This window comes from Lacerta agilis, chromosome 17, assembly GCF_009819535.1.
Source record: "Lacerta agilis isolate rLacAgi1 chromosome 17, rLacAgi1.pri, whole genome shotgun sequence".
In the NCBI taxonomy this organism is placed as follows: domain Eukaryota; kingdom Metazoa; phylum Chordata; class Lepidosauria; order Squamata; family Lacertidae; genus Lacerta; species Lacerta agilis.
The window spans coordinates 19,621,028-19,645,105 of NC_046328.1; the positions used below are offsets into that span (position 1 = coordinate 19,621,028).

The 24,078-nt window shown below is 46.5% G+C and overlaps 1 protein-coding gene across 1 annotated transcript; it reads left to right on the forward strand.

The window, feature by feature from the left end:
- Positions 1-982: 982 nt before the first annotated feature.
- PLBD2 (phospholipase B domain containing 2) lies at positions 983-23,097 on the forward strand. Its single transcript, XM_033174922.1, has 12 exons — positions 983-1,418; positions 3,507-3,600; positions 4,460-4,618; positions 6,015-6,115; positions 9,367-9,581; positions 11,095-11,189; positions 12,490-12,650; positions 13,825-13,920; positions 15,560-15,631; positions 18,434-18,586; positions 20,996-21,158; positions 22,778-23,097. Exons 1-12 carry the CDS (start codon positions 1,204-1,206, stop codon positions 22,943-22,945), a joined length of 1,692 nt encoding a protein of 563 aa, XP_033030813.1. The 5' UTR covers positions 983-1,203; the 3' UTR covers positions 22,946-23,097.
- Positions 23,098-24,078: the final 981 nt, after the last annotated feature.

Below are 24,078 nucleotides of genomic sequence, written 5' to 3' on the forward strand. Positions count from 1 at the left end.
AATCACCTAAATTCAGAGCCCTCTCTTTACAGAAGGGTTCTCAAAAAGCCATCTAGTCCCAGTGAATTTGGGGGAAGGGTGCAGCTCAGTGGTTAGAGCATCTACTCTGCCTGTCTGAAATCCTGGAGAGACACTGCCAGTCAGTGTAGAGTCAACAATAAGGAACTAGATGAGGGTTTCCCAAACTTGGGTCTCCAGCTGGTTTTTGGACTACAACTCCCATCATCCCTAGTTAGTAGGACCAGTGTTCAGGGATGATGGGAACTGTAGTCCAAAAAATAGCTGGAGACCCAAGTTTGGGAAACCCTGAACTAGATGGGCCAATGGCCTGACTCAGTATAAGGAAGCGTCCTATGATGACAAGGGAAGCACAGTAGTGCAGTGGTTAGAGCCAGTGCCAGATTTAGGTATAAACAAGCTATAGCTTAGGGCCCCACTCTCTTGGGGCCCCCCAAAAATTCAAAGGGGAAAAAATCTGGATGTACATTTACAAAATATAAGATAGAAAACAAATAAAATAAAACCTACATACAGCAACAGTGTTTTGTGTTGTGTAGGCTCCTATGATGTACATATTTTGTTATGTGCAAATGGCTTTAATGGGTCCATAAATTACCATACAGCATATACTCAACACAAAAAAACGGCGACAATTTGTTGTTGACAAAGGACAGCTGGATATATAAAGGGCCCCATTACCTTCAGTAGCTTTGGGCCTCATCAAACCTAAATCCGGCCCTGGTTAGAGCACCTGCTTTACACGCAGAGGGCCCCGGGTTCAATCTCCAGGAAGCTCTAAGGAAAATGCCCGGGTGTGGAACCCTGACTAACTGCTGCCAGTCAGTGCGGGCAATACCAAGCTGACTCAGAAGGAAGGCAGCTTCCTGCGCGGGCTTGACGCTCAGGTTCAGCGGCCACAACCTTAAGCTCACCAAGCCTTAAACTCACCAAGTGCCGAAGTTTCCACTCAACTCACCTTGGGACGGGAGGCAGGCAGGCAGCCGGGCGAAGGGACGCGCGCTGCGATCCTTCGCCATCGCGGGCCTGGGGCTCCCCCCTGGGGCCGTCGCGGGGACAGCGCGCCGGTCGCGGCGAGGGGCCGTCTCTCCTCGGCGCTCCTCCTCCTCCGGCTGCATCAGCGGTTCACGTGGGACTTGGACGCGCCTCCGTCCTGGGCCGGTGGGGACGTCCCTCGATCCGGCCATGGCGCGACTCGCGCTCTTGATGACCCTGATCCTGCCCGGTATCGCGCAGCAGGCCGCCCGGCCGCCTCCCTTCTTCCCCGCCGCCGGCTCGGAACCGACCCGCAGCTGCTCCGTGGTGCTGGACCCCGTCTCCGGACAGCTGGAGACCGTGACTGGCTGGGTCCCCGCGGCCGTTGCCTGGGCTAACCTGACCGAGGGCATCCGGGAGACCGGGTAGGTAGGCATGCAGGCGGGTGTCCGCCCACTGCAGCGGTTCAAATCGGTCCCCGGGGCAAGGCTGCGTTCCTAGCCGGGTTTCCCTTTTTGTTGGGACCACGCCCTGTTGGGCGAAGTCGGGCTTACTTGCGAGTAAACAGGCTGCTAGGGCTGCCTTGCAAGGCGCGAGTGTTGTGATGAGCAAGCCCAGAGGAAGGCAGTAGGGTTTACTTCCCAGTAAACGCGCATTGCAAGCGTCCGATTCTCGTGCACGTTTATACCGGGTGCAAGCTCAAATGAACACCGGGTTGTTGTTGTTTTTATTGGAGGGGGTTACTTTCGAGTGAACGCGCAAAGGGGGCCGCGTTGCAAAAGCGCGCAGACCCGGAGCAGGTGCAAAATGAAGGCAGTGGGGTTTCAAGTTCGTGCGTGCCACACTGCGCTGCAAAAAGCGATGCCCTCGGGGGCAGGAATCCAGGGCCGCGTTTGGTAGAATGAGCAGGAAGGCGCCACAAACGCGAAAGGGACGGATTGCGACATTTTAAAGTAAACAATCACAAGACTCGGGGAGGGACATAAGAACATGAAGTCCAAAGTTACCGGTATCTGCAGCATTTATTTTAAAGCAGGACGCAGCAGGGAGGAGGGACCACCAGTAGGACTACTGAGAAACTCTTATTGGGTGTGCTGGCACACATTGATTACCTCGAATTGGACACTACATATTGTACCTATAAACACCCACACCAATTCAATACAGGGCCAGTTGTGTTACAATTAGGATTAAGAATCATCTATTCAACATACTCTTTAGTCTCCTATAATACATAATAATGGACTAATTTTTCCTTTACAGTGTTTATTTTTTAAAATAAGCTGTTATCAACACAACTGACTCCATTAGTTAGATCCACACCTCATTTTTCTTAATTCATTTCACCCTTCTTCAGTTGATCCTATTTCCCCTTAAAAAAGACCAAACCGTTTAATATGTAGTTGGAACTGTTCTACAAGATCCCTGGCTATTTTTTAAAACTGTTGTTTGCTAAGGTCTCAGAGTTGTTAGGACACACACACACATCTCCCACCCTTTCCCCTCGAAGAACTACAATTCCCAGAGTTCCCTGGGAAGATGGATTGAGTGCCAAACCATTCTGGTTAAATTTCAGTACAGTGGTACCTCTGGTTGCGAACGGGATCCGTTCCGGAGGCCCGTTCGCAACATGAAAAAGCGCAACCTGAAGCGCTGAGTCTGCGCATGTGCGTGGCACGATTCGGCACTTCTGCGCATGTTCAAAGTACTTTCAGGTTCTGCGCGTTCGTAACCCATAGTGAACGCAACCCGCAGCAAACGCAACCCAAGGTATGACTAGTTTGTCAGCCTGAGGGCCACATTCCCTTCTGGGGAGCCTTCTAGGGGCCATGTGCTAGAGGCAAAAGCGGGCACATCACACTCATGCACCCTTCAGGCAAGCAAGATGCATGATCAGATTTCAAGGACACATACCAAGCGGGCAAAATGAAACATTCCAGGAGGTTGTGAAGCAAATCTGGGGAGTGATGTTGCAGCGGGGGGGGGGGTGGGGAGGAGGGGGGAGAGAAGGTATGTTTGTGAAGAGGGTTTGATCTGGGGACAGTCCCAAGGGCCAGTTAGAGATTCCTGGAGGGCAGGATTTGGCTCCCTCAGGCCTGAAGTTCTTTCACACTAAACTTTACGTGATGGGTCTTGAGTTTGCATTTCACTTTTCCACGCTCAGCAAGCTTGACAGCTGATGACCCCGGGTAGGAAGCCTTCATACTGAGGACTAGAACAGGCTTCCTCAACCTCGGCCCTCCAGATGTGTTTGGCCTACAACTCCCATGATCCCTAGCTAGCAGGACCAGTGGTCAGGGATGATGGGAATTGTAGTCTCAAAACATCTGGAGGGCCGAGGTTGAGGAAGCCTGGACTAGAAGCTTGAAGCTGATTTGAAGTGTGACAGGGGAGCTCATTTAAGGACTCAAGCAAAAGGGTGCTGTAGTGCAAGGAGGGGAAACTTGACAGATGGATTTCTTCACTGGTCTTCTCAGTACTTTTTATTCTCTCTCTTTCTGTCTCACTTATAGATGGGCCTCCCTGGAACTAACCACCAATGAGAAGTATAATGACAGCCTCCAGGCCTACGCGGCAGGGCTGGCGGAAGCAGCTGTGTCTCAGCAGGTAAGTGTTGGCGTATGGCCTCCACCCTCCACGTTTTCCAGCTTTATTGAAGACCCTTATCCCATCACTTCAGCTCTCTCAGGACAAAGCCATTTGAGGCATGCATTAACCTAGAAATTCACTTTCCATGAATTTCACTTATGGAAGGTGAATACAGATGCGGTGGTCTCTGAACACGTGCAGAGTGCCGGGCCCGAAAGCCATTGTTATATGTTACCTGGAGCAGCAAGGAGCTACCCCCTGCCTGTTCTGAATAAACTTGAAAGATTCAGGAAGGGCTTCCAAGCTCCTACTGAATAGAGAAGGCTTTACTTGGAGTAGGGAGATTGAAATTAACATACCTAATTTAAGTTATAGGTCCCAATACTGGCCAGTGAGGGTGAATTGAACATAGGAAGCTGCCTTACACTGAGTCAGACTATTTATCAATAATAATAATAATAATATTTATACCCCGCCCATCTGGCTCGGTTTCCCCAGCCACTCTGGGTGACTCCCAACAGAATATTAAAAACACGATAAAACACCAAACATTAAAAACTTCCCTAAACAGGGCTGCCTTCAGATGTCTTCTAAAAGCCAGATAGTTGTTTATTTCCTTGACATCTGATGGGAGGGCGTTTCACAGGGCAGGCGCCACTTCCGAGAAGGCCCCCTGTTTGGTTCCCTGTTGTCTACACTGACTGGCAGCAGATCTCCAGGGCTTCAGACAGGATGGCATTCCCAGCCCTACCTGGAGATCCCACTGGGGATTGAACCTGGGACCTTCTGCATGCAAAGCAGACGCCCTACCGCCGAGCTGCAGCTGCCTTTTGCTCTGGATCTAGCCGAGCTGCCTTAAATTTTTGTGCCTTTGCAGCTCATCTACATGCACTGGATGAACACAATGGTGGGCTACTGTGGGCCATTCAAGTACCAGACTGACTACTGCCAGAAGCTCAACAAATACATTGAAGCCAACCTCGCCTGGATGATGCAGATGATGGAGGCAGCGGGCGATTCTGAATATTGGTACCAGGTGCGGTATTCTGTTCTGAGGCTGGGGTGCAACCCGCACCGTACCTTTAAATCAGTATCATTCCACTTTATAAACCGGCACGGCTTCCCCCAAAGCATCCTGGGAACTGTAGTTTGTTAAAGAGTGCTGAGAGTTGTTAGGAGATCCACACACACCCCATTACACTCACTGGGCTTCAATTCCCATCATTCCCTGGGGATTGATTGTTAAACCACAATACAGTGGTAAACCCTGGTTTACAAACTTAATCCGTTCTGGAAATCCATTCTTAAACCAAAGTGTTCTTCAACCAAGGCGTGCTTTCCCATAGTAGCGGGAGACTCAATTTACAAATGGAACACACTCAGCATGTTCTGTTTCCAAGGCAAAGTTCACAAACCAAAACACCTGCTTCCGGATTTGCAGTGTTCTTAATCCAAGTTGTTCATAAAGTAAGCTGTTCTTAAACCAAGGTACCACTGTAAAGGAAAACGAAAACATGCTGGCGAAAGCATGTCAGTTTGTGATACTGTTTTGCAAAAGCAGGCACTGTGTGATGGAAATCATGAATCAGGAAGAGGGGAGGGGGGAGGGGGGTTGAGTGGTGGTGTCAAGGCCCACTATGTGGGTGGAACTGGGTAGTGAACTTTTTAAACAACAAGCCGGATTTAAAAACGCGACTTAACTTTTGCAAGGCTATAATAGAATAAAGAGATGTGGCGGTGTGTTTTTACAAGCATTGCATGTGACTATATCATAAGCACAAATGCCTCTTAACAAACAGTAACTTACTAGGTTGCCAAATGTGCAAGTTGGCCCTTGTGCTTCTGCTTATTAGGGTTGCCAACCTACTAAAACTATGCTTAAAGATGCAAGGTGGCATTTTAATCGTGACATTGGGAGAAGGCTCTAGTGGAGCCCATTGTGACATGCATACCACGCAAATAACCCTAACTAGGGCCCCCAGAACTCTGAATAATTGTGGTCTTTGCACCTCCGGCCAAAAGTCCCTTTTTTGTATGTTGCAAGGAAAGAAAAGCTCCTGCCAGCTACGAGAGGAGTCATCTGGTCCTTCCAGTGCTGGAAAAACCGGTTGCTTAGCCACTGAAAAGCACACAGTATCCAGCTGCAGTGTCCCTCCTTCAAGTCCCAAGACACTGGGATGTAACACCTTATAACATGAACATTAATGGTTGCTATTTTAGTTCCGTTTCATCTTGTGCAGATGTTTGAATGAATTAATATTCAGTTTGCAAGCTGGCAGGTTCATTGCCTTCCATATGGCAGCGTAATTGCTGTTAGCATTTTTTTCCCTTTCCTGATCCGAGGACCAAACTACGTCTGGGATTGTTTATTGGCTGCTTTTAACGTTTGACTCTGTGAGTGATTCCTGTGTGTTCTCCACCAAAATGCCCAGGTACGCCTCGCCCTGCTGCAGCTGAAGGGCCTTGAGGATGGTTATAACGGCCGGGTGGCCTTCCCAATCGGCAAGTTCTCCATCGCACCCTTTGGCTTTCTGTAAGTCTTTTGTTCTTTTGCGCATGTGAGGAAATGCGGGAGTGGAGACATTTCACGGGTGCCTGGATTCTGCACAGGACTGACAATGACACATGATGTTTAAGCCTGGGGTCATCAACTTTTTGGGGCCCATATTTAAACTGTCCTGGGCACCATGGACATATCACTAGCGTGCACACATGCACTCATGACAGCTGCATGCAACACACCCACACCACAGACACAAGTACTGTACACATGAAGTCCTACTGCCATTGGCTACACTCAGTTTTGGAGGGGAAAGTTTTCGCTTTAAAAAAAAACCACCATAATTTTTTGGCTAATTTGGAAGCCTAATTTTTTTTTGGACAAGTTTATTTTCCTGGAGACTGCAGCTGAGGAATATTTGAGTTTGTTCCTGTGTAATACATGATGTGTTTCTTTTTCGTTTTATCGGCTACGAAGAATTTTAAGCCGCTATTCCTCATTAAGAAGCAGCTAAGAGTGTAAGGAATGGAACTGTTTGGGTTTTTAGGGTTTAAGTCTTGTTTTTAAATGTATTTGTTGCTTTTGGGGTTTTTAACTGTTTCTAATTATCTGACATGTAAATCTCCTTGAGACGAGCGTTGAGAAAGGGGTTGGTAAATTAATTGTAATAATAATAATTATTATTAATAATACGGGCATAGGTAAAAAGACATAGGAACATAGGTCAGTAGCCCATCTGAACTCTTCTTTCTTCTTTGGCGATCACTCGTAGCCGAGTAAGATTGTCTTCCATGAACACGGTCTTAACAGTGAGTCCGTAAGTGACTGTGGAGGCCAGTTCTGAATCCACACGTCCTTCCACTGTGGAGACATAGGTTTCTGGATGGGAGTTGATAATGGTGAGGGTTTGCCAAGCATGCCTTCCTCTTAGCACGTTTCTCTCTTTTGTCCAGAGTTTGAGTGTCTTCAAAGCCAATGACGCCTTTGGTAAAAGCTGTTCTCCAACTGGAGCACTTGCAGGCCAGTGTTTCCCAGTTGTCGGTGTTTATACTACATTTTTTTAGATTTGCCTTGAGAGAGTCTTTAAACGTCTTTTGCTGACCACCAGCATTACACTTTCCATTTTTAAGTTCGGAATAGAGTAGTTGCTTTGGAAGGCGATAATATGGCACCTGCACAACATGACCATCTGACCTAGCTTCCTGTTCTCACTGGCCCCATTGGGAAGCCTGTACAGTGGTACCGGTTTAAGAACAGCTTAGTTTATGAACAACTTGGATTAAGAATTCTGCAAGCCCGGAAGTAGGTGTTTTGGTTTGTGAACTTTGCCTTGGAAATAGAACATGCTCTTCTTCCTGTTGATTGTGTTCCATTTGTAAATTGAGTCCCCCGCCACTATGAGAAAGCACACCTTGTTTTAAGAACGGACTTCTGGAACGGATTAAGTTCGTAAACCAAGGCACCACTGTATTTGGCTGTTGTTGGACTACAACTCCCATCATCCCTGGCCATTGACCATGCTGGCTGCGGCTGCCTATTTTCCAAAAAGAACTACCCTGCTGGATGAGAACAAATGCACATCTAGTCCAGAATCCCGGTCTCTTCAGCCCCTTTTCCCAAGATCCTCTGCAGCACACGGGAGTTTCATGCCTTGGCTGATGCGCTGTTGTTCCCTCCCAAAGTTGTACTTAGATTGCAACCTAATCTTAAAGAATAATAATAATAATTTATTATTTATACCCCGCCCATCTGGCTGGGCTTCCCTATCCACTCTGGGCGGCTTCCAACAAAATATTAAAATACAATAATCCATCAAACATTAAAACCTTCCCTAAACAGGGCTACCTTCAGATGTCTTCTAAAAGTCTGGTAGTTGTTGTTCTCTTTGACATCTGGTGGGAGGGCATTCCACAGGGCAGGTGCCACTACTGAGAAGGCCCTCTGCCTGGTTCCCTGTAACTTGGCTTCTTGCAATGCGGGAACCACCAGAAGGCCCTCGGCGCTGGACCTCAGTGTCTGGGTAGATCGATGGGGGTGGAGATGCTCCTTCAGGTATACTGGACCGAGGCTGTTTAAACCCCTACTGCATCAGGCCAAAAGGACCATCTGCTCCAGCATCCTGTTTTTTACAGATGCCCCAATGGGAAAGCCCAAAAGCAGGACATGAACGCACCAACATCTCCTTGCTTGTGATTCCCAGCAACCAGAATTCAGGGACATTTACTGCCTCTGGCAGTGGAGGTAGAAAAGCATTGCCTCCCTGGTGTGAGCCAGATGACTTTTGTGAGCTTCAGTCTCTTGGGCTGAGGGTTGTCTGTTGGGCTCATAGCTTATCTCTCCTAAGATAAGGAGGCAAGCTTGCTACAGACGCCACAGAGTCCGAGGGGAACTCCTCCACCTTCCCCCGCCCCCAAATGCAAAGGTTTCCAGGAATCTCGAGTCTGCATCAACATCTGGGTCAGAGTGGGGTTGGGCAGCTGTGTAGCAAAAGCTTTTTTTAACTCCCGGGAGGCAGAGTGAGGTAGAGGTCAGGTGAAGCTCCCAGGAGACAAGCAGAGTTGAGCAACGAATTCCCCTTTCTAAGATCCCTGCCTAAGCTTTAAAATACAGTGGTACCTCTGGTTGTGCATGGGATCCGTTCCAGAGCTCCGGTCAGATCCCGAGGTGTGCGTATCCGGAGGTGCCGCTTCTGTACATGTGCGCGGTGCGGTTTAGCGCTTCTGTGCATGCGCACGTGGCGAAACCTGGAAAAATACTTCTGGGTTTGCCGCGTACGTATCCCAAAGGATACGTAACCGGAGGTGAACGTAAGTAGAGGTACCACTGTACACGGTTTGAGTGTGGGATGCCCCCCACCTTAATAAAAATCGCTCCTGGAAGAGGCAATGATGGCAACCAACTTAGATGGCTCTAAAGGAGGATTTAACCTGCCCTCAGGTCTTATGGTAAAGGGCAGCTAAGAAATCTAATACTGTATATAATCAACATTATACTTTGGAACCTTATTGACATAAGGCAGGCACGTTAATTTTAGGCACCTCTTTTATTTCATCCTATAGAGACGAGTAGAACCTTGACATGTGATTTAGTCTGGTTTTTAGCTTATCATTGGCTTTAATTATTTTTTTGAATGCTTAAAAATATGTTTTTTAAAAATATTCTTTTTGTAAAACATGTTGAGGTTATTAATTCTTTTTTAAAATTAAAAAAAACCCCAAGCAGCATGTAAATTTTGTGAAAGAAATAACAACTAAAACCATCGTCATGTGAATCGCCTCTGCTAGTTTGTTCCAGTTGGGGGGCGATTTGGAAGACCTGGAATCGGCCTTCAACAAATCTGGAAACCACCGGGTTCTTGGCTCTGGGTCCTGCTCAGCATTCATCAAGCTGTTGCCTGGCAACCAGGATCTCCTTGTCTCCCACGACACCTGGAATACGTACCAGTCCATGCTACGCATCCTCAAGAAGTATACTATGCCGTTCCGGACTTCAGCCCGCAGTGAGTAGCAGGAAAAGGATGTGGGGTGAAGCAAGGGACCTTTGACCTCCAGATGTTATTGGACTGCAGTGCTCATCAGCCCCAATCAGCATGGCCAATGGTCAGAGATGACCCAGCAGGCTTTTCAAAGGTCTTTTCTTTATTTTGACAAAGTAATCATCATAAATAAATAATAAAAATGTGCACTCCGCCACCGAGACCATGCCATTGTAACTATCCAACCTCCCAAAATTGAAACACCTCTTGCAATGGTTTAACCCCTTTCCGTTTTAACAGTACAAATCCTACAAACACTTTCCATATCTCCTCAAAATCATTTCTCCTGCGTATTCCTCGTCTTACCTTAATGGCACGTGTTGATTTATCGTTTAATAGCTATATCCCCCACCTTTTTATACCATTCTTCCATTTTATATTCTGCTTTCCCCTTCCACTTCCTAGCTATCATAATTCGTGCAGCTGTCAATAATCTTGTAAGCAAGTCCTTCATAGCCTGCGAACCTTCCACCCCCATTGTAAATTGATAATAATGCTACCTCTGGAATTTCGGTCCAGCTTTAACCCAGTGATTTCTGTTATCTTATCTCCTAAAACACCCTTTGCCCAAAAAAAATTATACATATTTACACCCCCACCACATGTGAACATAATTCCCGGTTTTCTGGCATCCCCTCCAACATAACACTGAATATTCCTTGTTTATTTGATTTAATCCAACCGGTGTTAAATACTGTTATAAGAAAAAAATGCTCCTTTTCCCTTAGGGGTATCCATGACCCTGTATAGAGTCCTTAAGTCGATTCCCTATCGGTAGGAGAAAATAACGGCTGCCAACCAGAGAATATTGGGAAGCAAAGCAGCTAATAAGCCTGATCTTTATTAAACTGTTGAAACAGGGTCCCCCACTCACCCCATGCAGGGAGGGAGGAGAGGAACCCCGAACAATGATGTGCAAGCCCTTATATAGACTTTTGAAATTGCCCACCCTGTAGCTCTAAACCACCCCCCAAAACATCATACATATATCACAGAAGGGGGGCAGTCTTCAACAAAAATCCTGTTTGTCAGGATACCTGATAATGGCCACTGATTGCTCTACCTGGGTAGCCTGGCCATTCTTTTGTGATGGTAAATACTCAGATCTTGAATCCAGGTCACAGGCTCACCCTATTCATACACAAAATACACCCTTAAGACAGGATTTGTGAGCAAAGAGACAATGGAGGGGTTTTCTCCATTTGCCTCCCGCACTGCAGAGGAGTATTTGAGGTCACTGGGGAAGTCAAAATGGCTTCAGGATTGCTCTCCTGTACTATTTCAGACACGTGGTTTATATACTTAGGTATGTGTTTGCCTTGTACATTTATGAACGTTTATTTTATATTTGGGACCTTAGAATTCTTTATAATGATTTTATTTTATTATAAGACTCAAAGGTCTTTACTGGAGTGGGGAGGGAGGGGTGTCTGTTGCCAGGGAAGCGCTGACGGCTGCTTGCAATTGGGCTCCCCAGGTGACAGCTTGATCCCCGGGTACGTCCAGTCTTTCTCCTCCTACCCAGGCGCCATCTTCTCCGGCGATGACTTCTACATCTTGAGTAGCGGCTTGGTGAGTGGCTCCTGTCTCTTCCACTGCTGTCCTAGATAGGGAGTTATTTGACCTTATAACCATCATACAGAACCTTCCTCTGCTGCAGATGTCATCCAAGATGGGTTCAAACTGGAACCTCGGGAGACTAGTAGCATGCAGAATAGCAGGTCCTGCACTCAGGCTAAACACGATTCAGTAGGAATATAGAAAGCTGCCTTATATTGATTTAGGCCTTTGGTCTATCTAGCTCAGTATTATCTACATAGACTGGCAACAGCTTTCCAGGATTTCAGACAGGGAGTCTTTTCCAGCCCAATGCTAGAGATAGAACCAGGGACACAATCCCCACTTCCAGATCCCAGGTCGAGAACCAAATTGGTGCTACTGGGACAGTCATAGAATTGCAAAGTTGGAAGGGACCCTGAGAATCATTTCATCTGACCCCCTGCAATGCAGGAATATGCAGCTGCCCCATACGGGGATCGAACCTGCAACCCTGGCATTATCAGCACTACAGTGGTACCTCGCAAGACGAAATTAATTCGTTCCGCGAGTCGCTTTGTATTGCGAAAAATTCGTCTTGCGAAGCACGACCATAGGAATGCATAGGAATTTAATTCCCATAGGAGTGCATTGAAATTTTCGTCTTGCGAAGCATGATCATAGAAAAATTCGTCTTGCGAGTCACCCTTTCGTTAGTGAATGCCTTTCGTCTAGCGAGTTTTTCGTTGTGCGAGGCATTCATCTTGCGGGGTACCACTGTATGCTTTAACCAACTGAGCTATTATTGGCCCTGTTGAAGGACACAGAGGCTGGCTTGATGGCCTTTGAAAATTCCTCCTGTTTGGGAAAACATCAAGCAAATTGCTTTGTCTCTGCGCTTTTAGAAATCACTGAAGTCCTTCAGATAATCTCATAGGAACACAGGAAACTGTATTGTACGGGGTCAGACCCATCGGTCCATTTGACTCAGTATCGTCAACACATTGACTGGCAGTGGCTCTCCAGGGTTTCGGACAGGTTCTTCTATCAGCCTTATTTGGAGATGCCATAGGGCAGCCTTTCTCAGCCTTGGGTCCCAAGTTGTTGTTGGCCTACAACTCCCATCATTCCTAGCTCACAGGACCTGTGGTCAGGGATGATGGGAGTTGTAGTCCAACAACATCTGGGGAGGTTGAGAAAGGCTGGCATAAGGGTTGAACCTGGCACCTTCTGCATGCAAAGCAGGTGTCCTCCCACTGAGCTAGGACACTTCCCTCCATGGGACAACCTGGGGTTCCCAGATGCAAGGCTTGATCAGGGCCTTTTCCCTCTGCAGGTATCTCTGGAAACCACCATTGGGAACAGCAACAGCAGCCTGTGGACGTTCATCCAGCCCGAGGAGAGCGTCTTAGAGTGGCTGCGCAACATCGTGGCCAACCGGCTGGCAACAAGTGGGATGGAGTGGGCAGCCATTTTCCAGAAGTTCAACAGCGGCACGTGAGTGGAGGAGCCGTAGCTCCATAGGTAGAGCACAGGTCCTGTAGGCAGAAGGTCCCGGGTTCAATCCCCAATGGTGTATCCAGTTTTACGGGATCAGGTAGAAGCTGGCGTTGTTAAAGTTGCAAAACAACGAAGCATGGGACGGAGCAATGGAGATATTTCTGAAACAACAATGGAATAACCAGTGTGGTGTAGTGGTTAAGAGCGGCAGACTCGTAATCTGGGGAACCGGGTTCGTGTCTCCGCTCCTCCACATGCAGCTGCTGGGTGACTTGGGCTAGTCACACTTCTTTGAAGTCTCTCAGCCCCACTCACCTCACAGGGTGTTTGTTGTGGGGGGAAAAGGGAAAGGAGAATGTTAGCCGCTTTGAGACTCCTTTGGGTAGTGAAAAGCGGGATATCAAATCCAAACTCTTCTTCCTCCTTCTTCTTCTTCTTCTTCTTCTCCGTCCAAGGCGTGACAGAGAACAGCAACAATTGGGGGAAAGATAGGCATAATATTTTACAAGGACAGGAAGAAACACCATAGACAGAATAATTGCCACACACAGTAAGAACAGGATATAGCCTGAGTGCCTCACTTGTATTTCTATAAATTATTTAATGTGTCAACACAAATAGAAGTTATTAATATTGCAGTTGTTGCATAAGGGATTATTATTTTGACCGGAATGTAATTGAAATTAATAAGATTTTGGAACGCAGGAATAAAGAAAAACATCAAACCATCAATTCTAGCATGTGGGGGAGGGGGCACCTAAATTATATAATTCAATATTCAATATTCAATACTATTCAATGATAGTAATTGTATTAACATTTCTTATTGTTGTAATGAGGCTATTGGATGGTAATTGAAAATTAATAAAAAATATTATCAAAAAGAGAGAGAAGTTGGTGGGAGTGGCTTCTTGCTGCCCTAGATCTGGTTAGACTATGGGAAATGAAGCAAGATGGACAAATCTTGCTCACACGAGTTTCATCTTTAAAATCTTTACAATAATCCTGCAAGGTAGACTACTGCTATTATCCCTGTTTGCAGACAGAAGATGTGGATTAGGCTGGGAGGGGGCAGCCTGATTTAGGGGCTCCTAGGCCACTTTCACACCACTCTTAATTCAAAAAGCATTGCGCGTGCTAGGCACTCACCTGTTCTGCTTCTTTGCCACAGGTACAATAACCAGTGGATGATCGTGGATTACAAATCTTTCGTCCCAGGGAAGGCCAGCCTCCAGAAGGGCGTCCTCACAGTGCTGGAGCAGATCCCGTAAGTGCTCCAAACTGTACCTTGTTGGACAAGCAGGGATGCCAAGCTTCGCCCTCATCTCCACACACCTTTAAATATTGCGCTTTCCCTGCTTAATAGAGGCCAGGTGCACATGTAACACTGAGCCCAACATCCTGGCTTACTGAGCTAGGATAAGTGCAAGCAGCTGTGAACCAAGAAACTATATTATTATTAGCCTTGCATCGGTTTTATAGCCCACACTTTGTCACAAAGCAGTAGGGCTTTCAAGAGACCTGCTGCCAGTCAGTGGCTGAAGCCCTGAAGAGCTGATGCCAGTCAGGGCAGACAGGTAAAGGTAAAGGACCTCTGGATGGTTAAGTCCAGTCAAAGGTGACTATGGGGTTGCAGCACTCATCTCGCTTTCAGGCCGAGGGAGCCGGCATTTGTCCACAGGCAGCTTTTTCTGGGTCATGTGGCCAGCATAACTAAACCGCTTCTGGTGCAACGGGACACCATGACGGAAACCAGAGCACACAGAAACGCTGTTTACCGTATTTTTCGCTCCATAGGGCGCACCGGACCATAGGGCGCACCTCATTTTTAGAGGAGGAAACAAGGGAAAAAAATATTTTTCTGGTTTTCCTCCTCTAAAAGCCCTGTTTTTTTGAGGATCAGCTAAAAGTTTTGCAGCTTTTTTTGCAAAGGGGGAAAAGCAAAGCTCCTTTTGCAAAGGGGGAAAAGCAAAGAGGAAAAGCTCTGTTTTTATGGGGTTCAACTCACATTTCTGCAGCTTCTAAAGGAAAGGGAGCCTTTTCTACAGTTTCCAGACAGATAATCTAATCAGCCAGTCACATGTCGCTGGGGAAACAAACAACCTCCCTCTGCAGCACATTCAACAAAGGAGGGCGGGGCTGAAAGGGAGCCGGGGACTTATCTCTCTCCCGATCTCTTGCTGATCAGCTGCTGAGCGGGGTCCTTTCAACACCCCCTTTTCTCTTTGTAAAATAAAAAGCATGATCCTCTTTTGGCCCCTGGGCAATTCAGGTCCAGGAACCACCATTCGCTCCATAAGACGCACAGATATTTCCCCTTACTTTTTAGGAGGAAAAAAGTGTGTCCTATGGAGCGAAAAATATGGTACCTTCCCGCTGGAGCAGTATCTATTTATCTACTTGCACTGGTGTGTTTTCGAAATGCTAGGTTGGCAGGAGATGGGACAGAGCAACAGGAGCTCGCTTAGTCGCCGGGATTGGAACTGCCAACCTTCTGATCAGTGGTTTAGACCACAGCGCCACCCATGTCCCTCAGGGCAGACAATACTGCACTAGATAGGGCAATCAATTGATCCACTGTTATTAGACAGTTTACTATTTAATTCAACTATTTAATTCGGCATTAGCTCAATGGTTCCAGCACTTGCTTTGCATGCAGATGGCCTTAGGTCAGTCCCCAGTGGCGTCTCTCGATAGGTGAGACCCCCTTCCTGAAATCCTGGAGGGCCTCTGCCTATCATTGCAGGCAATACTGAACTAGATGGACCAGTGATTTGACTTGGTATAAGGCAGCTTCCCACTGCACCTGGGAGGAGATGAGAGCTTTGTGGGATCATCCCAGCACTGAGACTTGAGTGCCTGACTTTCCCCCCAACCTCAAAATAATAATATTTCGGTCTCTCCAGGGGGATGGTGGTTTTTGACGACAAGACGGAACTGCTCTACCAAGAAGGCTACTGGGCGAGCTACAATGTGCCGTAAGGATTTCATTTCATTTTCATTTCACTTTTAACTAGTATACCGCCTTTCTCTGTTGCTACACACGAGGCAGTTTATAGCAGCAAAATATACAACAAGGAGCACACACATTATCATAATCTTCTCCCCTTTTTTCTTTTGATAACAATTTATTGATTTTCCAAAAATACAGTCGTACCTCGTATTACGAACGCTGCATGCTGCGTTCATCACGGGTTACGAACTCGCTGAACCTGGAAGTACCGGAACGGATTACTTCCGGGTTCGGCTGTTCGCGCATGCACAGACACGTCAAATGACGTCATGCACAGAAGCACCGAATCACATCGCGCACATGCGCAGACGCGGCACTTCATGATACGGACTGCTCATGATGCAAACAGGGCTCCGGAATGGAACCCGTTCGCATCCAAAGGTACCACTGTAACAAAACAGAAAAGAAAAAAATCATAATCAGATTAAACCATAATTTTTGGGTCGACTTCCCTTCACTCCCCCTCTTGGTACCATTGTAATATACTTATTTATGCGCGTTCATAAAACCTTATATACTTAACAATCCAATTTTAAAACCTTCTTCACCTTATTACAAGTGACTTTTGAAAGTTATACTAATGTAAAAATCTGTACACAAAGCTTTAAAAATATGCATTGAACAATTGCCCCCTTTTGTAATAATTTGTCCTGCATAGTTCAGTAACTTATTTTGCCAATCTTCTTCTTTATCTTCTTTGGCCAAGGCTTCTTCCTTCCATAGGGGCTGGCATCGGATATCGGAACAAAGCCTTTGACTCAAACAATCCATCAAGTCCTGTACACCTCAGTATATCATAACTTCAGTTTTTTTAAAAACAACAATCATTTCCCACATTTTCTTCAAATCTTTATATGTCTTTTCCCAGGCCTTTTTGATAATTTTACATTGCCACCACGTGAGGTAGCATCTTAAACCTTTTGCCCTGCCTTCTTATTTCTTCTCTAGCACAGTCAAAGCCTCCCAAATCATTTCACACGAGGTACCATCTCTCATAATCTGATCCAATACAAAAAGTCATAATAAAACATAACTTTAAAGTGGAACGACTTATATCAAATGAAGTAATATTCAATAATCTGTTAGAATACAATAAAATTAATTCTCCAAATATCAGCAGATCATAATTATTCAGAAATTCACTCTTAACAATAAATAATTGCTAAACTACGATTGATAAAAACAACTGCAAATCATAATGCATAAAAGACCACCATACATACAAAACCATGTTTCTCTTTTCCTCTCACTATCCTGGCTCCTTCCACTTTCTGATCTCTGTCTTGCTCCCTTGGGAGGCAAAAGGCAGCTGTGCTCCTCGGCTGGGGGCTACAGGAGTCGGCAGAGCATGGCATCACTCGGAATCCAAGCAGTCTTTGAAATTATTATTATTATTATTATTTTATTTTCACTGATTAAAAACAGGCGAAAACAACAAATACCTTTAAAACAAGACTAAAACCCTAATAAGCAGGCACTCATATAAAAGACACATCCATCAAGCTGGGAAAGTCTGTCGGGGGGAAAAACACACATCTTCAGTTGTTTCAAGACTGTGCAGTTAGTAGGTGCCTGGCTTATTCCACAGGGCAGGGGCAGCCAAGCTAAAAGCCCTGCTCCTCTGATTTATTTGTTTGTTTGTTTGTTTGTTTTTAATAATAATTTATTAAATACCTGTAGATCTCAGGGCGGTTCACAAAAAAAAATATCACAGTATAAAAAACACAGAATACATACTGTATATTCTGCCGTATAAGACTACTTTTTAATCCAGGAAAATAGTCTCAAAAGTCGGGGGTCGTCTTATACGCCAAGTGGAGAATCTGCGGTCAAGTATATCTCAAACTCTATATTTTAATTGGAAAAGTTAGGGGTCGTCTTATATGCCCAGTCGTCTTATACGCTGGAAAATACGGTAATAAAAACAAAACAACCCAATAAATTCCTCCTTCCACAACACATTTTAAAAGGCCTGTTAAAAAAGATTTTTTTTTTGCCTGGCGCCTAAGGGTGTATAATGAAGGCGCCAGCCAAACCACCCTGGGGAGAGCATTTCACAAAGTGTTCCACTGCAGAAAAGGCCTGTTCTCATGTTGCCACCCTTCAGACATCTTGTGGAGGAGGCACATGAAGAAGGGCCTCAGAAGATGATCTCTGGGTCTTCAGCAGCTAAGTGACAACCTCTGGGTGGAGCCGTGATCTACTCCCACAACAGCCAATTTGTTATAGTGCCAAACTAGGACTTGGAGAAACCTGAATTCAGATCCCCACTCGGCCGTGAAGCTCACTGGGTGACCTCGGGCCAGTTGCTTCCTCTCTCAGCCCAACCTACTTCTCAGGGTTGTTGTAAGGATTAAATGGGGGGGGGGAGCTGTGTGTGCCACCTTGAACTCCTTGGAGGAAAGGCAGGCTGTAAATGCAGCAAATTTAGTGTAGTGGTTAAGAGCAGTAGACTCGTAATCTGGTGAACCGGGTTCGCGTCTCCACTCCTCCACATGCAGCTGCTGGGTGACCTTGGGCTAGTCACACTTCTCTGAAGTCTCTCAGCCCCACTCACCTCACAGAGTGTTTGTTGTGGGGAAGGGAGGGAAAGGAGATTGTTAGCCGCTTTGAGACTCCTTTGGGTAGTGATAAAGCGGGATATCTAATCCAAACTCCTCCTCCTCCTCCTCTTCTTCTTCTTCTTTTCTTCTTCTTCTAATAAATTATTATTTAGACTCCCCTCCAGCCCCCCAACACTGCTCAATGGCTTTTTCTCCACACCCAGGTATTTTAAAGAAATCTTCAATACCAGCGGCATTCCTCAGCTGGTTCAGAAATACGGCGACTGGTTCACCTATGAGAAGAACCCCCGAGCCCAGATATTCCGCCGCAACCAGACGCTGGTCCGAGACATGGGCTCGATGATCCAGCTCATGAGGTAAGACGTCAGCCCATGCTGCTCCCTGCAGGCTGGGAGTTGCATGAACAAATAATGGATGCTACACCGCTGTCTCCTTGAAATGGGGTTTGGGTTGCAAGCTGGACAGCACATTTTTGGAGCAAGGCATGAATTGGAGAAAATGTTGACTTAGAAATTGGATTGAGTGTTCACCGGCTCGTGTGAAACGCTGTCCCTGGTTGGGATGGAGAAGATCTTTCCTCATTCCGCACTGTAAAGTGAATCCATTTAATTTGTCAGTCCCAGGCTTATTTGCAGATCACGTCACAGCCGTTGGCTGGATTGCCCAAATCCTATTATTATTATTATTATTATTAATTTCTGTTGCTGCTGTTATTGCTGTTATATTGCTGTTGCTGTTACACTTAAATTTATTAATCGCCTTCTATACCACCATCTCAACACAATTTTCGTATAAAATAATTGAAAACAAAAACACATGAAACACATGAAAACTAAAACCATAACAAGTGAACATCCATGGTAAAGGCTTATTTATCCAGCTGGGAAAGCCTGTTGGAAGAAGAAGAAAAAAAATCAACTATTTCCCGAAAGTGCAGATTCCACAGAACAGGGGCAGCCACACTAAAAGCCCCGCTCCGAGTTACTGCAGTGCAGTTTCAGGTTATTGTTTTTTTTTAAGTGCATTTTGTTAGGATATTCTACAGACCGAGCTGCAAAAGCAGCAGCAGCAGCAAGGCTGGTGTGACTTGTGTTTTTCCCATGAGAAAGACAGCTGTTTTGTCTTTCTCTCAACCATGTGATATCTTTACTTTCACTTTCAGTTCTGGCTCAAGAGATGCTAGATGCATTACGCACAGCTCTGACTTACTGAGCTGGCAAGCAGAGACATGCTCTGCATCTTATCTGCAATAAAATAGTTTAGCCTTAATGGCTTGTGTGTGTCGTTCTTCATGCTAGGGAACAATCGCATATCAATGTGCCACTGGACTCTAGTAGCCAGGAGTGCACCCAGGCTTCGTCCCTACCTGGGGGGGTCAGTCTCACAACTTGCCCCAGCTGGACGTTTGCTAACATCAGGAAAAAGCAGACAAACATGTATATTTTGGAAGAGGTGAAAGGCATTGAAAACATGCAGAAATGTATATTTAAAATGCATTCAAAATGAATGCTTTAGGAGCCACAGGAAACTGCCTTATACTGAGTCACACCATTGCTCTATCTAGCTCAGTGTTCTCTGCACTGACCAGCAGAGGCTCTCCAGGGTTTTGGACAAAGGACATTCCCAGCTATAGCCGGCAATACCAGGGATTGAACTCAGGACCTTTTGCATGCAAAGCAGGTGCTTATCACTGAGCTACAGTCCTTTTGCCCTTTGGGGCAAAGTTCAGAAATTCTAATTCAGATTTCCCATGCATTTTTCTGTCTTTTTAAATTGGGAAAAATGGGAGCAGAGGGGCCTATGACGGAGTGCATGTGAAACTGACACAGAATGGAAATTGACCGATCCACTCACCCCTACTTCCTTTGGCTCAGATACCAAAAAAGATAATTCTCTCCCAATATTATACTAGTCTGTATACAGATTCACGCTGGGTCTCTCTGCTGTAGCAGCTCCTTAGTTTGCTCTTCCCAGTCCACACAAGTGTCCCTCCCCCCCAAAATGGGGGTTTTCACCCAGAAGCTCATCCAGTGGCAGAGCAAGAATGTGGGTGAGCGCAGCTCCAGGAAATGTTTAGAGCAGGAGCAGTCCTGTCATTTTTTTGCTGGAACACCGGGATAATTGACGACGACTCCTTGCTGTGTCAACTGGAGGAGTTGATAAGGAGAACAAGCAATACAATCAAGCAGAGGCTGGGTACTTCTTTCCTTTTTCTTGCACAGGGTTCCCGCTTCATGCTAGTGCAGGCATAGGCAAACTCGGCTCTCCAGATGTTTTGGGACTACAATTCCCATCATCCCTGACCACTGGTCCCATTAGCTAGGGATCATGGGAGTTGTAGTCCCAAAACATCTGGAGGGCTGAGTTTGCCTATGCCTGTGCTAGTGATATATAGATGGTCACCCTTCTTTACAAGATGGCTTGTGTTTCCAATTAAAAGTGAAAGGTTGCGATTCAGTGGGCTGAAGACCTTTTGTCCAAACTCGCTGTGTTTTGCAAGTTGAGTATCTTCCAAAACCATCCAGGCCATAGGCGATAGCTGATCCTAATGAATTTGGTATAATTCCACCTGCTCCATCTCCTTTGGAGGTCTATGTGTGTATATGTACCAACATAGTGGCCAACCTTTATTGGACCTTCCTTGGGTGAGTAGCTAAGAGGACCACCGCAGTGAGCCTTTGCATTTCTGTATCTCCCACTACACCTTCGCTTGAAGCCCTGACTGTTCTCTCCCCATTCACATCCTCCCTGTGCTCTCCGTGCAGGTACAACAACTTCCCGAAGGACCCACTGTCCCGGTGCCAAGGCTGTGATCCGCCACAGAACGGCGAAAACGCCATTGCCGCTCGCTCAGACCTGAACCCTGCTAATGGCACCTACCCCTTTGGGGCCCTGTGTCAGAGGCCACACGGAGGCACCGATATGAAGGTATGGGGTTACAAATATCATAACATCAAAAGAGCCTGTTGGATCAGGCCGATGGTCCCATCTAGTCCAGCATCCTCTTCTCACAGTTGACGTAGAATTTTTTGCTTTTAATCATGTTTCAATATTAACCTTGTTGATGATGATATTGATTGATTGACAAACAAATAATAATTTGTGGGCTTGTTGGAGCATTTGGTTGGCCACTGTGAGAACAGGATGCTGGACTAGATGGGTCATTGGCCCGATCCACCAGGCTCTTTCTTCTTAGTCTCTCAATCAGCCACAGCTGATTTTGAACAAGAGTGAGGATGATAAGATACACATTCAAATGGCGAAAGGGCAAAAAGACTTTCACACCATTGAGGAATGTGCTGGTGGGTGTTAATTCTTCAAACCTTGAAGTAATTTTGCAGCCATAAGGATCTACTGTCATTTTCTGTCTGTTAGTCTCCACCACACAAGGATATAATTGTAAAAACGCATGTAAAATATAATTTAGTTAAAGATAAAGGGACCCCTGACCATTAGGTCCAGCTGTGTCCGGGTTGCGGGGCTCATCTCGCGTTACTGGCCAAGGGAGCCGGCGTACAGCTTCAGGGTCATGTGGCCAGCATGACTAAGCTGCTTCTGGCGAACCAGAGCAGCGCACGGAAACGCTGTTTACCTTCCCACTGGAGCGGTACCTATTTATCTACTTGCACTTTGACGTGCTTTCAAACTGCTAGTGTAAGGATTCTGTAGGGGCTTCTCACGAGTAAAGAGTTCCGACTCTGGATCTGCGTATTTACAGCTTTTATTATACAGCTATGTACAAAGCAGAGCTCAAGAATCCATGACCGCTTAGTCACTCTCAGATTCCGGAAATGCTGCTTTTCGCACGCGCCTCCAACATCAGTTTGGGGACCCCCAGTCTCCTCCTCCTTTCCGCCTTCCGTTTGGCCCCCTTTCTTAGCTCCGGCGATGGGGCTGTTGCCTCCCCCTCCGTTCCCGAACTGCTTAAGGGGCGTCGGGGCTCTCTATACTGCCACAGCCCCTGCACCGCTGATCCCCCTTCCTGTTCCTGACTCCCACTGGGAATCCCTGGAACCTTTTGGCGGTGCTGGGGCTCTCATAAGTCTGAGAGGGTTGCTTCCCCTTCGCTGGGCTCCCTGCTGACCTCTGGTGGTTCCCTGACAGCTAGGTTGGCAGGAAAATATAATTTACTAGCAGTCTAGTGCCCAGGGTTGCTTTGGAATTCCAAGAAACCAAAAAAACAAAACAAAACGGTAGTTTTGACATCTGCAGTTGGAATCAGGGGAGTTTTGAAAGGTTCGGTCCGCCATCTTGATTCCAAATGACATCCAATTATACCATAAACATAAACGAAGACCTGCTCCTTGATTTCAGGAGCCATCATGTACACTTTGGTTAAAATCAGTAGAGTTCTGAAAGGTTCAGGCCCGCCATTTTGATTCAAGATGGCGTCGGATTGTATCCAAACGTAGACAGAATCCTGCTCCTTCATCTGAGGAACCACCCTGCCAGATTTGGTTTTCAAGTGGTCGGAGGCAGCAGTTTTGGGAAACGCTAGCACAGGTCATTGTGTCCGTGACTCTGCCTCACCTTCTTTCTTTTGCCAGGTCACTTCCTTTGAGATGGCCAAGAACTACAGTTTCATTGCCACCAGTGGGCCAACCTGGGACAACCTACCTCCTTTCCAATGGACCTCCTCTCCCTATCGCAATCTGATACATATGGGCCACCCTGACCTCTGGAGATTCTCGCCCATCCAGGTCCGCTGGGGCTGATGCCTCACGGGCTGTGTTTGTGTGTGCTTGTGTCAAACTTTTCCCATCAAGCTCGACACGACCCCAGCTGGGGCTGTGGGGCTTTGTGGGTGAGCATGTCGCTTTTTATTCCCGAAAGGGGCAAAGGTGCTTGATAATGAATGGATGCAATCGGGGTTATTCATATACTTGTGATTCCACGGAGACACGGGGGGGGGGGGGAAGCGCTGGACTCGTCTGCCTGCAAATCCCAACTTTCTCTTAGTTTGCTTGTTTGCTTTTCAAAGTTTCTAGTCCTTATGGATGCAACAGTAAGCCTTGGAAGAGTCCAGCCAAATGCCTGCTTCCAGCTCATTAAGCCAGATGGGTGGCTGAATTAAGATTGCTGGTGCTCAGGAGTAAAGTGAATTATTGGGGGTGGGGGGAGAAGAGGGAGGGGTGTGTGAAATTCACAAGCCTCACCTGCTGAACCTTACTCCACCCCCCCGTTTTAGCCAAATCACACTTCCCCCCTAGAACAGCTTTAAAATAGTTAAAGGGGGTTTCGCAAAAAGTAAAAGGGGGGCATTCTTCCATCTCCTACCCTTCCATTAATTATGCCATGCATAATTCCTTGCTATTTCTATGAGAACTTTCAAAAATTACTCAAAATTGCAGCATCAGCCATGCAGATGAAGGTGAAACGGCTTGTATCATAACCAGCGCTGGTTGCAAGATTCTGTTCTCCGTGCTACAGGATATTTAGCTCGTTTTAGCACAAGATACGGAAGTGAGAGCTGGACCATCAAGAAGGCTGATCGCCGAAGAACTGATGCTTTTGAATTATGGTGCTGGAGGAGACTCTTGAGAGTCCCATGGACTGCAAGAAGATCAAACCTATCCATTCTCAAAGAAATCAGCCCTGAGTGCTCACTAGAAGGACAGATCCTGAAGTTGAGGCTCCAGTACTTTGGCCACACCATGACAAGAGAAGGCTCCCTAGAAAAGACCCTGATGTTGGGAAAGAGGGAGGGCACAAGGAGAAGGGGACGACAGAGGATGAGATGGTTGGACACTGTTCTCGAGGCTACTAACATGAGTTTGGCCAAACTGCGGGAGGCAGTGAAGGATAGGCGTGCCTGGCGTGCTCTGGTCCATGGGGTCACGAAGAGTCG

Bases quoted from the DNA above. Each gene is read 5' to 3' on its own strand.
- PLBD2 (XM_033174922.1), top strand. From the start codon at position 1,204: ATGGCGCGACTCGCGCTCTTGATGACCCTGATCCTGCCCGGTATCGCG. The intron at 1,419-3,506 runs GTAGGTAGGCAT...TCTCACTTATAG, and splicing joins GAGGGCATCCGGGAGACCGG to ATGGGCCTCCCTGGAACTAA. The intron at 12,651-13,824 runs GTGAGTGGAGGA...TCTTTGCCACAG, and splicing joins CAGAAGTTCAACAGCGGCAC to GTACAATAACCAGTGGATGA.